Source organism: Aythya marila (genome assembly GCF_965140915.1).
Source record: "Aythya marila genome assembly, contig: HAP1_HAP1_SCAFFOLD_179, whole genome shotgun sequence".
NCBI lineage: Eukaryota > Metazoa > Chordata > Aves > Anseriformes > Anatidae > Aythya > Aythya marila.
The window spans coordinates 165,833-177,609 of NW_028137479.1; the positions used below are offsets into that span (position 1 = coordinate 165,833).

An 11,777-nucleotide genomic window follows, 5' to 3' on the forward strand; every position below is an offset into this window, starting at 1 on the left:
TCGACTACTAACTCATCCATTCTATTTGACAAACTTATGACAAAGTAAGTCATCTTTTCTTGCAGACCTCTTAGAATGATCTTTCTTAGCAAGCCTTTGCACTATGGCATGATGTTGGCCTCGACTTGCTCTTTATTTTGACAGCAAAGAGTTATGGCTGCTCCTGGCATTTCCTTCATGTTTACAGGGAGACACCGTTACCTGGCTAGATAAACAGATTTTCTTGAAGGTGCTATTTCAGCATATAAGAATTGATTTAAAAAACAACAACAACAACAAAAGTGCTTCATGGCTTACTAGTTTTGTAATCTCACATTTCTCCAGGAATACTTGATTTGCTGCATTTCACCATTACACTCGTCAGCACCGCTGATTCTGGTTTATCACTATTTGCATTGCAAATATCCTTGTCCAAAGCTTAAACTGATGTATGCACTGCTTGAAAACAAAACCTGAAGTTGCAGAGCAGAAGACTCAAGTCATTATGTTAGCAGCTGTGTAACCATACTGCTTTCCAAGCATAAGATGTCCAGCTTATTTTGTTTCTATGAAGAGTTTAAATGGCTCCCGTTAAGCAAAGATGTCCCCACACTGATACTTACTATTAAGCAAGGATTCCACCTCCTTTGGCTGAGGTCTGCTCCCTTACTCATATTCGAACATTCATCCAAGTAGCCTGCAATTCCACACTCTCGGTGGAAAGTCCATAGAATAGAAAAGGTTCCTCCAGTCTCTTCCTCAGCCTTTTTTTTTTGAAGCATGCAATAAAGCAAAACATTCACAGGCTGCCCTTCCATGCAAAACAAGGCAAATTAGTAAGACAGGAGCCACAAAACTGATTGTCCTTTAAAGTTAAAATGAGATTTGAAATAGATCGAGTTAGCAAGTGTTGTAAGTCTGTAGCTAAGTCTGGTTTTGCCAATGCAGCACAATTCCCTATCACGTAGCCAGAGCTGCTTCTGTAGCTCCAAGAAGCAAAACTGCTTTGAACAAATACTGTGTCATCAAAGCATTCGTTGGCTCAGCAGGCACGGCTCAGGTTCAACAAGTTTGTGAAAAAATGAGTACTAACAGAAGCAGCAGGGTCCAAAGACACACTTTATGTCCCCACTGCGAAATGAGGGGCTTTACCTTGAGTGTTATGCACACTGTCAATAGAAAAGCACTGTAACAGAATCTGCCACGGCAGTCTGCATGTTACTGAAAGACCATCGGAGTAGGACTGCAGCAAGATCGTTCCGAAGTTACAAAAAAAACATGGGGGTGGGAGTTTAGTTGCGTTAGATAACACAATCTTAGATAAAGATTTTGGTCTTAACGTAAAAGTAAGGATGTCTACTGATCTCTTCAACTCCAACAACTGAAGCCCAAGTCTGAAAAATCGCCTTTAAGAATGCAAAGAAAATATTTAACTCTTCTGTATGTTCATACTTTGCTATCAAGCAAAGGAATGAATGCTGATGCCTTAACTATGTAGGGCTGTAGCTTACAGAGAGACTACACCTTCCTGTTTTTTTCCCTTTAAAAACGTTAAATGCACGTGAAATAATTTGGGGGTGTTTTCACATGCAAAGCCTAATGCAGTGCATGCAAGCCCTGTCATCTTCTTCCTCTAGTAGTGTCGCGTTAAGGGGTGTAGCCAATTGACCGTCATGGGTCCCGTCGGATTCAGGGTGCTGAACTATCACGGTCACGGATTCACCAACAACGCAGTACGGCCTCGCTCTAGTCGCGTTCAAGGAGAACTCTCACAGCTAGGAAGAATGCAATTAAGTGCAATTTCTTACGGCGACAGGTACACAGGTTCTTTGGATTGTCAGTGATAAATTCACTGTCTGCAAAAGCAAGCTAGCATGCATGAAATGCACAGGTACACAGCCTAGGTATTAAGACATTAAAAAGCATCAAAACTCTAGAGATTTCTAAGATTCCACAGAGACGCCTGGTATAAGCAAGCGTTCAGATCTTACCCCACGGCGTCCCAATGGAGTGGGGGTGGGGGAGTGAGAGGCTCAGCCTGTCGAGTGATGTCAGAAGGAATCCTTCCTGATAGTATCTTCCCTAACATCCCCTTTCTCTTAAACCAATTGGTATTATTTTCTATCTTTAAGGTGGAGCTTGAGTGACTCTAGTCGTGCATATCTTGGTTGTGCTTGGTAGAAATGATCTCACTTGCGTTTAAAGGTACAGACTGTGAGAAATTCCGAGGGCGTGCTCAGTGAGGGGTGGTTGCACCTTGGAGGCGGGGTGCTTTTGGAATGGAGGTGTGCTTATGATGCCTAGTCGCTTAAGGCAATTACTCCACAAGTAGTAACTTAGTGTTGATTTAACTACAGCATATCTAAAACATAAGAAGGATGTTAGTAAGGAAGAAGCTGATGAAACCAGTCCTTAAATCTTACTACTTATTGTGCGTGAGCAGACTGGCGTGAGTTTTAGCTATACTGGCAAATATCAAACCACACCTGTGTCGTCCCAGAGCTGGGAAAAAAAAAAAAACAAAAAAAAAAACAAGGAAATGTTGAAGCAAATAGGGAGGCCTGTAGCTTGTGCAGTCTTCTAGCTGAGAAAATAAAGAAGGAGAGAGACAGGTAGCCTTGAGCTAGCAGAAGCAAGGAAGAGAAGGGCTAAAAGGGAAAAAACAGGAAGGAGAACACGAGCTCCAGACTGACCTATAGTAACCTTTTTCTCATTAAGGGTCATTAGCACATTAAAAATCACACCTGTCAAAATGCTAATCTATGCTAATGTGGGATTCGGTGTGTGTGTCCCCTCTCCTGTTCCCCCTCCCCCCCGGTATTCCTCTGTAATGCACAAGCTCAGTGGAGATAAGTTAGGTGAGCTGTAATAACCAATCCAAAGGAGCCAAAGAGAGAGTTTTCACAAGTTTCCTGTGTATAAATGATGACGATTCCAGTCAGAGGTGTGCTTGCTTTGCGAAAGATGGCCAAGTACCTGACTCTGCAGAGTTCTATAAGTAATTATATAATTAAAAGACCTTTGTGTGCATTCCGACTCTGGGTGCGTATTGGCGTGGTGCACTCTGCACGAACCTGCGGACAACATCTGTACTCAATGTCATGCCTACAGACAACCCTTTACTGTTGGGACCTGCATATTTTTCTGTGCATTCAACACAACCCCTTTGGCACAACTAGTTAACCACATAGCTGCCAGTCCACCACTCAGTTGCACTTGTGAAGAGGAAAAGCTATTTCCATCTACTGTAGGAGCACATCCTCTAAATGCAAGCTTCACTCAGCTGGTCATTTACTGCAGGACAAGATTTGAAAACTGTTGTTGAGTTCTGGGTTTCCTGCTTACAGGAAAAATTAAGTGCTAGATCACCCTCTACTCCGCTTTGTCTGCTGCATTTAATGGAGATTAAACTGATTTCGTTTGCTCCTCCGTTTATGGACAATGAGCTGAAGGAACAGGTACAGCACATTAGCCTGGAATGCCTTCCCTCCCAACCAAAGTAAACTGGATCTGTAACTAACACAAGCAGAAGCAAGGCTTCCGTGTTTTCAGCTGAATAAAGTTCCAACAAAATCATCCTCTGGGATTTGAAGCTTACTTCACATGACACGCCAATGACTCTTTTCCCTCTATTGTAAAGCGGATCCCTGCTGTTAGTTGCTCTAGAAGCAAAAGAATCATCGTTTTGGTTAACAAATAGCCGCTTCTGCAAATGAGAAGTGTTGTGTTCTCTCTTCCCTTTGAATGACTCCACACTTCTCATCAGCTACTGGATTGCTGACCTAGAATCAGAGAACATCCCAAGGTGGAAAGGACTCCCAATAATCACCAAGTCCAACTCGTGGCTCCACACAGGAACCACCCCAAAGTGAGACCCAATGTCTGAGAGCATTGTTCAACACTTGTTGACCTCCGTCAGGCTCGGTGCCATGAGCAGTGCCCTGGGCAGCTGTCTCAGTAGCCAGCCACCCCCTCAGCGCAGCACCTGAGGCGCACGGGGCTCGGCGGGGCGGCCCGGGAGGGGAGGACGGCGGGGCGAAGTGGCAGCTCCCTCAGAGCCGTCTCCCCGCCGCCTCGGCCGCATGTCGGGGCTTTTTTGTGTCGGGGCTTTTTCGTGTCGCGCCCTCAGGCTCTCGCCGTGGGTGAGATGCTGCTCCCCAGTGCGGACCCCTTGCACGCGGGGCCTGCCCGCGGCGGCGGTGGGAGGGAAACCCCAACCCCAAAGCCCTCCCGGCAGGGAGAGCTCGGGGTGAGGGCCGATCCGGCACCGACAGTAAACACACGCCGGAGGAAACGCTCTGGTTTTAGCCATGAGCAGCGCGGCCAGGTTCACAAGGCGTCACGCTGGAGCTCCGAGTTCGGCGGCGTTCCGAGGCCGTTGTGGCGGTTGTGGAGACGGCCCCGGCTGAGGTGGCTGCTGCTGTCGCTGCTGTCCCCTCTGTCCCTGCTGTTGCCGCTGTTGCCGCTGTTCCCGGACCTTGGAGACCCCCGGCGGCTCCCTGTGCCAGGCCCTGTGGCCCCGGGGAGCTGCCCGCCGCCTCGTCGGCCAGCCCGGCAGCAATCCTGCCAGCACAGAATAGCCCACTGCGTTTCAGGGTAAAGTGACGATTAATTTCTATTTCCTGGCCTGGGTGCTGCTTTCTTCTTTAAGGAAGCTTCAAGGTTAAAGGTTCAACTCAGTTATGTCAGGGTTCAACTCCGTTTCGTGAAGGGGCTCTTGTACGAAAGCTTAAGCTGGGATTGACTCTCTGCTAAGCGGAGGCCAAACATGGACCTACTGAGAAGCAGGTCCTAAGTGATAACATTTTCTAAAGAGACTGCTAAACACATCTGAAGAGTGCTGCTGCAGAACTCTGAATGGGGGGATAGCAACTGTCTTAAGTGATCTGGAATCTTGAATTTACTTTTCAATGGACAAGAGGTGTGTCTCTCAAGGCAAACAAAGAGAGGAGTAACACCCGATACTCATGTCAACATAAATTTATGCTCAGAGCGTAGGTGTAGGAACAGCATCGGTATGTATATGGAACATCGGGAGAGGAAGCTCTATCGGTATTTACAGTTTTTCTACTACCTTGTCAGAGAGACGTCATCTCCAAATGAGAAATGGATGTATTTTGAAAAAGTGGTGGTGGATCGGATTTCTTCTTTCTAGTGTTAATATTTGCTCTTGAATCGTACTTAATACCTGGTAACACCTCAATCAGTTGTCAAAAATAAACTTAAAAATGTGTAAGGCTTATCTCATTGGTCAGTATAAAGATCAAGGTCTTCCCTTCCCTTCCCTTCCCTTCCCTTCCCTTCCCTTCCCTTCCCTTCCCTTCCCTTCCCTTCCCTTCCCTTCCCTTCCCTTCCCTTCCCTTCCCTTCCCTTCCCTTCCCTTCCCTTCCCTTCCCTTCCCTTCCCTTCCCTTCCCTTCCCTTCCCTTCCCTTCCCTTCCCTTCCCTTCCCTTTCTCCCCAGTATTGTTTTTCTGTTCTCCTTCTCACTGCAGTCTTGATTTTGTTTCTTGTCCCTTAAGTATGTTTTCAATGTGTTGCTGAAACATTTTCCCTTTCAATCCTAAAAAAGGAGCTGTCACTGGTGAAGATCAGAGCTTATCCCTGAGCCCAGGAGCTGTCACCTTAGTCTTCCAATCAGACAAGGACGACTTCATTTCTCATGTAAATGCATTTGTCAGGTTTGCGTATTGTTTTTTCAGGAATGGAAAGTGTGTATAGAATGGATTTAAAATCAATTTTAAATGTAAAACGTCAAGGCAAAAAAAGTTCTAATTACAACCTCTGCACACAATTTGCCAGCTGTGGGACTAGGAGTTTTCTTATTTACTGTGTTTTGTTTAACGTGTCTGAAGTTTAATGGATAGCAATCAAGGCGTGCTAGAAATCTGAAAGCACTTTATGCTTTGTTCTCTCCGTCATTTTGGTATAACAAACTAGCTTATGTTTTAAACCCTCCATGAGGTTAGTGGTTTCCCTAAAGGTAACAAGTCCCTGTGTGCTACAGTAAAACAGTAACAAAACATGAAGTACAGAAGTTCATCCTGTCATTATTCAGCTTCTGCCTATGGACACACAGCTATGCTTATTTAAAGCGGTATCACCTTGAAACCTAATCAGCATTTTAAAAAGGACTTTGTAGCAGTTATTGGCTTTTGTCCTGGAGGGCTGAGGTTTGTTTTGTTTTGTTTTACATTCAGCATTTCCGTTTCTAGCTTACATTCCCCTGTTGTTTTGCATGAGGAAAACGTGCAACTTTACAAAGTAGAACGGAAAGAGCTGCTTTTTTCAGTTTGTCGTAGGAGTTTTAAATGTGGTAGGAGTAAAACACCAGAAGTACTGCTGCCAAAGTTATATTCAAACTCGTCTTTCTTGGAGAAGCAGAAGAAGCCCAGGGAGAAATAAATTTGCAAACATGCTCTTCATGCTCTCCTTTCCCAAGATTTCTCTGAGATATAGCCCATCCTCTGTGGGTTTTGAGGTATATGGTTCCCAGGAGTGAAAAGGAGGGCCAAACATCTCTCCTCTTGGATCTCAACATGCCAGGGCTTTAGTGTACTGCCACTTACGGCTCCGCTTTTTCACCTGGAAAAAGCGACCACATGATGTAGACTGAGGAGCCCTCACAGATTAACTTGCTATCACCAAGTGACGCCCATGAAAGGTGTATTTAAAAGCTAGGCTCATTATAGAATCACAACAAACCCCTCATGACTGGTGCAGTAGACAGTGAGGTAGAGGGCGAGCCCTGGAAAGACAGAAGAAAAGTAGCAGTGAGTTCTGGGTACCTTTGTGCAGACGAAACAGAAAAACGCAGGCAGTGAAGTAATAGTGTTCCGTTACTAATGCCAGCAATAGATAATTGCAACAATTATCTATTAGATCATAGGTGCTAATTAACAGATAATTGCGCAACTCCGGAAATCAATAAATAACTGATTCCCCTCAGAGAATGTCTTCTACATTTTTATATTAAAAAGACTCCAGAGTTGTAATGGATTAAAATCCTACGGAAGGGAAAGAAATGGCATCAGCCACTAGTTCTGCAGAAGCGAAAAGTAATACTGATAGAGTTTAGATGGAAATTTTCACTTTGTGTGTTTAGTTTGGGGATTCTTTTTAAATCATTCATACCAGCGATTTAGTTCTTAAGGCTGTTTCTTTGAGATTAAGTGACAGGACTTCTGTTACTCTTTTCTTCTTGGAGTGCTTCTTGATAGTCTTACGTCAACCAGAACTTCTGTCTCTGTCGCAGATGTGAACAATGACCGTAGCTAAGAAGCCCAAATCTTCAAAGCCTAAAAAGCCCTCTTCAAGGCGGTCTGGCAAATCCAAGAAACCAAGTCCTAAAATACTGATGTCACGCACCGCCAACTGGGGCCGGATAGTGCCTGCAGAAGATTCAAGCCAAGTCTCTGTGGCCCAAGGACGTGGAGGTGCTATTTACTGTAGATCATCTGAAAAATCTAAGGCTTTTGCCCCAAGAGATCTAAGTAAGTGTGCGTTTTATCCTGCCTCCATTTTCTTCAAAGCAAAAGTAGAAAATGCAGTTCTTACTTGTTGCACTGATAGAGAAGGGGACTACTGTGAACAAAGACTTCAAAAGCGAATCCCCTAAGGCAACTGAAGTGACTGATGTTACAGAAATTAATTTTGATATATTTACAGTCAACAGAGAAATGTGGGGAGCTTTTTGTAATGCACAGATTCCTCCATGTCTTTTCTGTTTTGCAAAGAAAAGTGTTTGATGGTTGCTATTCACAGCTTCCATTCTTCACAGGTTTTTTGAATGATAACATTGCTCAGGAAAAAACCTGGTATCTGTAGGGGTACCGTCATTCCTAGTTCCTAGTTTTTACGTTTTTACCGTATAATTTCAAGTCTAAGTTTGTGGTTTAAGTTATAATAAGGAAAAAAACAGTAGTTGAGTTAATCAGGTTAAAGATTATAGATGGAGAGGAACTTGGCATTAGGTGCTACAAACAGAATGGCAGTTAGCCTTGCCTTAGAAAAATTAAAATGGTTGACTAAAGTTGTTTGGTTTTTTTTCCCCAAAACATTGTGTTGACCAGCCAATTTGAATTTGGTGGTATTAAAGCTGTCTGCAATAAGTTTTTCTGGTTTGGATTGTAGCTAGCTCCTCTAGGTGCTCCTGCAGAATAGTATTTTTTTAAATACCTTTCTTAGAAACAAACAAACAAAATCTCTTTTTAAATTTAACTTTCTTGCAGTCGTTAATGATGGAATTGCTCCGCCACAGAGCATTCTTTTTCCACCTGAGAAGATTTGTATGGATTGGCGAGAAACACAAAGTGTTGGAGTTGGCCTATACAATCTTGGCAACACATGTTTTCTTAATGCTACCCTACAGTGTTTGACCTACACACCCCCACTTGCCAATTACATGCTTTCTCTTGAGCACAGCCAGTCATGTGAGTACTTTCTAACAGTATTTTGAATCTGTTGGATAGCTCTGAAGGTGAAAGAACAGCAGTGATTCTGTGAGATAAGCTTATTTGCCTGATTTTACCTGTAGAAGCTGGCTTTGAGCACCGTATTAGCAGTGGGCTCCGAATAGCATATGGAGTGCAATTAATGCACCATGTTTTATTTAGTTAGTTAGTTATTTGTTTGTTTGTTTATTAAAGGATCATTTATTGCTTCATGGGAATAATGAAGTGCATTGGACAGTAATGCATTTAGTAGTAATTTTGGAGAGTAATACATTTTGCAGCCTGTGGAGTTCACATTCCTGTCAGCCTTTACAACTGCGACTTTGCAGTAGTCTTTTAGATTTCTCATCACAAAATGCATTTGAATACAGGCTTAGTGGATATTTTTCTTCTGTAAAGTTGTGTGAAATGAAATGTTACAAGACTGTTGGGACATTGGCATCTTGGGAGAATAGAATGTAGCAAGGAGAGTGGATATTGTATCTATAGTTTAAATTGTACTTAGATGTTTGTAGTTATGGATATTTCGCTGGACTGGGATGCTTTGTTCTTTCACTCTTCAGGTCGTGAACAAGATTTTTGCATGATGTGCACGATGGAGACTCACATTAACCAGGCCCTGCATTGCACTGTTGATGCCATCGAGCCTACGCATGTTATCAGTAATCTCAGTCGTAAGTGGCTTCAGATGTGTTTCTTTTCGATAGCTTGTAATCTTCAAATAATTATTTGATGTGTCTAAGTGGTTTTAACACTCAAATGAAGAGAGATTCTAGAAATACAAGAATGATTTCATTTTTAAATGGGGTCAATACTATCATCTTCTTATTTAGGAATAGGAGAACATTTCCGTTTTGGCAGTCAAGAAGACGCACACGAGTTCTTGCGCTATACTGTTGATGCTATGCAGGAAGCGTGCTTGAACGGAAGCACCGAGTAAGCATAAACAAGTTCACTTTCATACATTCTCTAGCACCTTCTAGTCCTTTATTTACTCTCAGAAATGATCTCTAGCACTTTTTAGTGCCTTATTTACTATCAGCAACGAAAGTCTACATCATCCTTGGTTTTCATCAAACTCTTTGAAGAGTTAACTCTGTGCCTTAAATCTTCTGAGGTCTGATTATAATTTATTTCCAGATTGGACAGATCTTCTCAAGCTACCACCATCATTCATCAAATATTTGGAGGATTTCTAAGATCGAGAGGTACTTGAAAAAATATTCCTGTCCTTAGAACTGATCTGTGTCTTTTGTCGGTAGTAAAGCAGTCTGTAGTTTGTCTAAAGTAGTATCTGTCAACAACTTGAATTTGGACAGTTAGTCTCCTTCACATAATGTTAAGCATTTATATTTTGCTTCCAGTGAAGTGCTTGAATTGCAAAGCAGTTTCGGATACGTATGAGGCATTTCTTGATATCACTTTGGATATAAAGGTAAGATGTTTTCTAAATATAATTCATGATGTTTAAGTACATGCATAACTTTCTAAATTAAACTTGTTTAACTTAAAAAACCAAACCACATATAATGTTAAAACATAAGAGCTTGGTGGTGCTAAGGAAGTGGATTGGACTTTGTCCTTCTGTGGAACCCATGTAAATAGTCTCCACATTTGCATTGGGTTTAAGGGGAAGGAATTCTCTTTCTGCAAAAATGATAATGCTGTCATACTTCTTTGTTGTTCTACCTCAATATACATCTAATTGTTAGACTGATGAATTTGTCCCCAGTATTGATGACAAAGCACACTATAGATGCTGTCTAGGCTACTGGAAAAGTATTTGTTCCAAAGTCAAATGCCTTCCAGGTGAGGTCAATGCTGAGCATGCTCTTTCTGCCTCCTTCTTCACAGTGCTCCTAGTAGATCGCTTGAGTATGTTAGTAAGATTCTCTTATAAACTACTAGTGTGTCTCTGGAATTTTGAATTACGGTGACTTTACGCTCTTCTTTCTCGCTGCTCTAGGCGGTTTCGTCTGTTACCAGAGCTCTGGAACTCTTTGTGAAACCTGAAGAGCTGGATGGAGAGAATTGCTATAAATGTAGCGAGTAAGATTTTGACGGATTAGGTCTTAATCCTAGATGTCAGTTTTCTATGTTGCATGACTCTGTTGGACTACCTCTAAACTTTGGATCTACTTACAAGTTTTGTGGAAGTTTATAAAAGACTTGGATTTTTGTTTCTTTGGAGGGGGGAAGTCTTGTTCATAGGCATTCCATATGGGTTTGCAATTCTCTGGCTTGTATTTTGCCATCAGAATTCAAAAAGAGGTGCTTTTGTTCTTTCTATTTATTAGCTCTCGACAGTACTTTTCTTGATGTAAACTGCCCAGTTTCCGTTGTTCTCTGGGCTAGTGGCTAATTTTCACTGCTTACGCCGTAGGTCCTACCTTGGAGCGGGCAATGTGTCAAACTGAACTATTTTGTTTCAAAGGATGGCAGATGGTTTCAGTGTCTTTCCAGACAAGCTCAGTACATGAAGACTTCCTACTGTTAAATGTCTCCCTCCTGTAGAATGACCATGTGCTTCTGTTGTATTTTTGATGTTGATAGTCGACCTATGTTGGAGATTATTTGCAATTTCTAGTCCTGGGGACCAAGGCTCTCTCGTTCCGCTTTCAGTATTTGTATTTCCCTTGAAAGCTGAAAGAATGTATCCAGGATTGGAGTTCAAATAGCCACTTTTGTAGACCAAGAAATGGTACCTTGCCATCCAACCTGGTAATACCCTTTCGTGAGAGATTCCTGTTCCCGCTATGCTCTGAGTTGTTGGGAAAATTGACCTTCTTCTCTGTATTAACAAACCTGACACGCAGTGCATGGGTTTATGAAAAGAAAAAAGACCAACCTATTATGCAAGTAAATATCATTCAAATAGCATAGGCATGCGTGAGACATTAAAAGGAGTTTGTTTTGGGGGCGAAAAAAGAAGATGCCTTCAAACACTTATCTCTGCTTGTTTTTAAGGTGTAAAAAGATGGTTCCTGCGTCCAAGAGATTTACCATACACCGTTCTTCCCAGGTTCTCACAATATCACTGAAAAGATTTGCAGATTTCACAGGTGGAAAGATCAACAAGGTATATTTACCACTGTAATGCAACTATATCATTGTGTAATGGGACATCCCCCAAAGCTGAAAGTTGTTAATATTTTCAGACAATAATTGTAGACTAACGACTATGGCTTATTCTTTCTCTTAATATCAATAAAGTTCCCGCTTGACAAGAAGCATATGCTTTCCTCTGAGAAGGCTGATTCATCAGGAAACAGTTCTCTGCAACTTCTAGTCTTAACCATTGTTTATGGGAAGACTTATTTGTAGTGAATCAAGAAATATATTCTAGA

General features: G+C 42.3%; 1 protein-coding gene across 1 annotated transcript; it reads left to right on the forward strand.

Moving 5' to 3' along the window:
- Nucleotides 1-8,267: 8,267 nt before the first annotated feature.
- On the forward strand, nucleotides 8,268-9,370 carry LOC309890789 (putative ubiquitin carboxyl-terminal hydrolase 17-like protein 23; the record flags this gene model as incomplete). Its single annotated transcript, XM_082785194.1, has 2 exons — nucleotides 8,268-8,399; nucleotides 9,299-9,370. 2 exons carry the CDS (start codon nucleotides 8,268-8,270, stop codon nucleotides 9,368-9,370), a joined length of 204 nt encoding a protein of 67 aa, XP_082641320.1.
- Nucleotides 9,371-11,777: the final 2,407 nt, after the last annotated feature.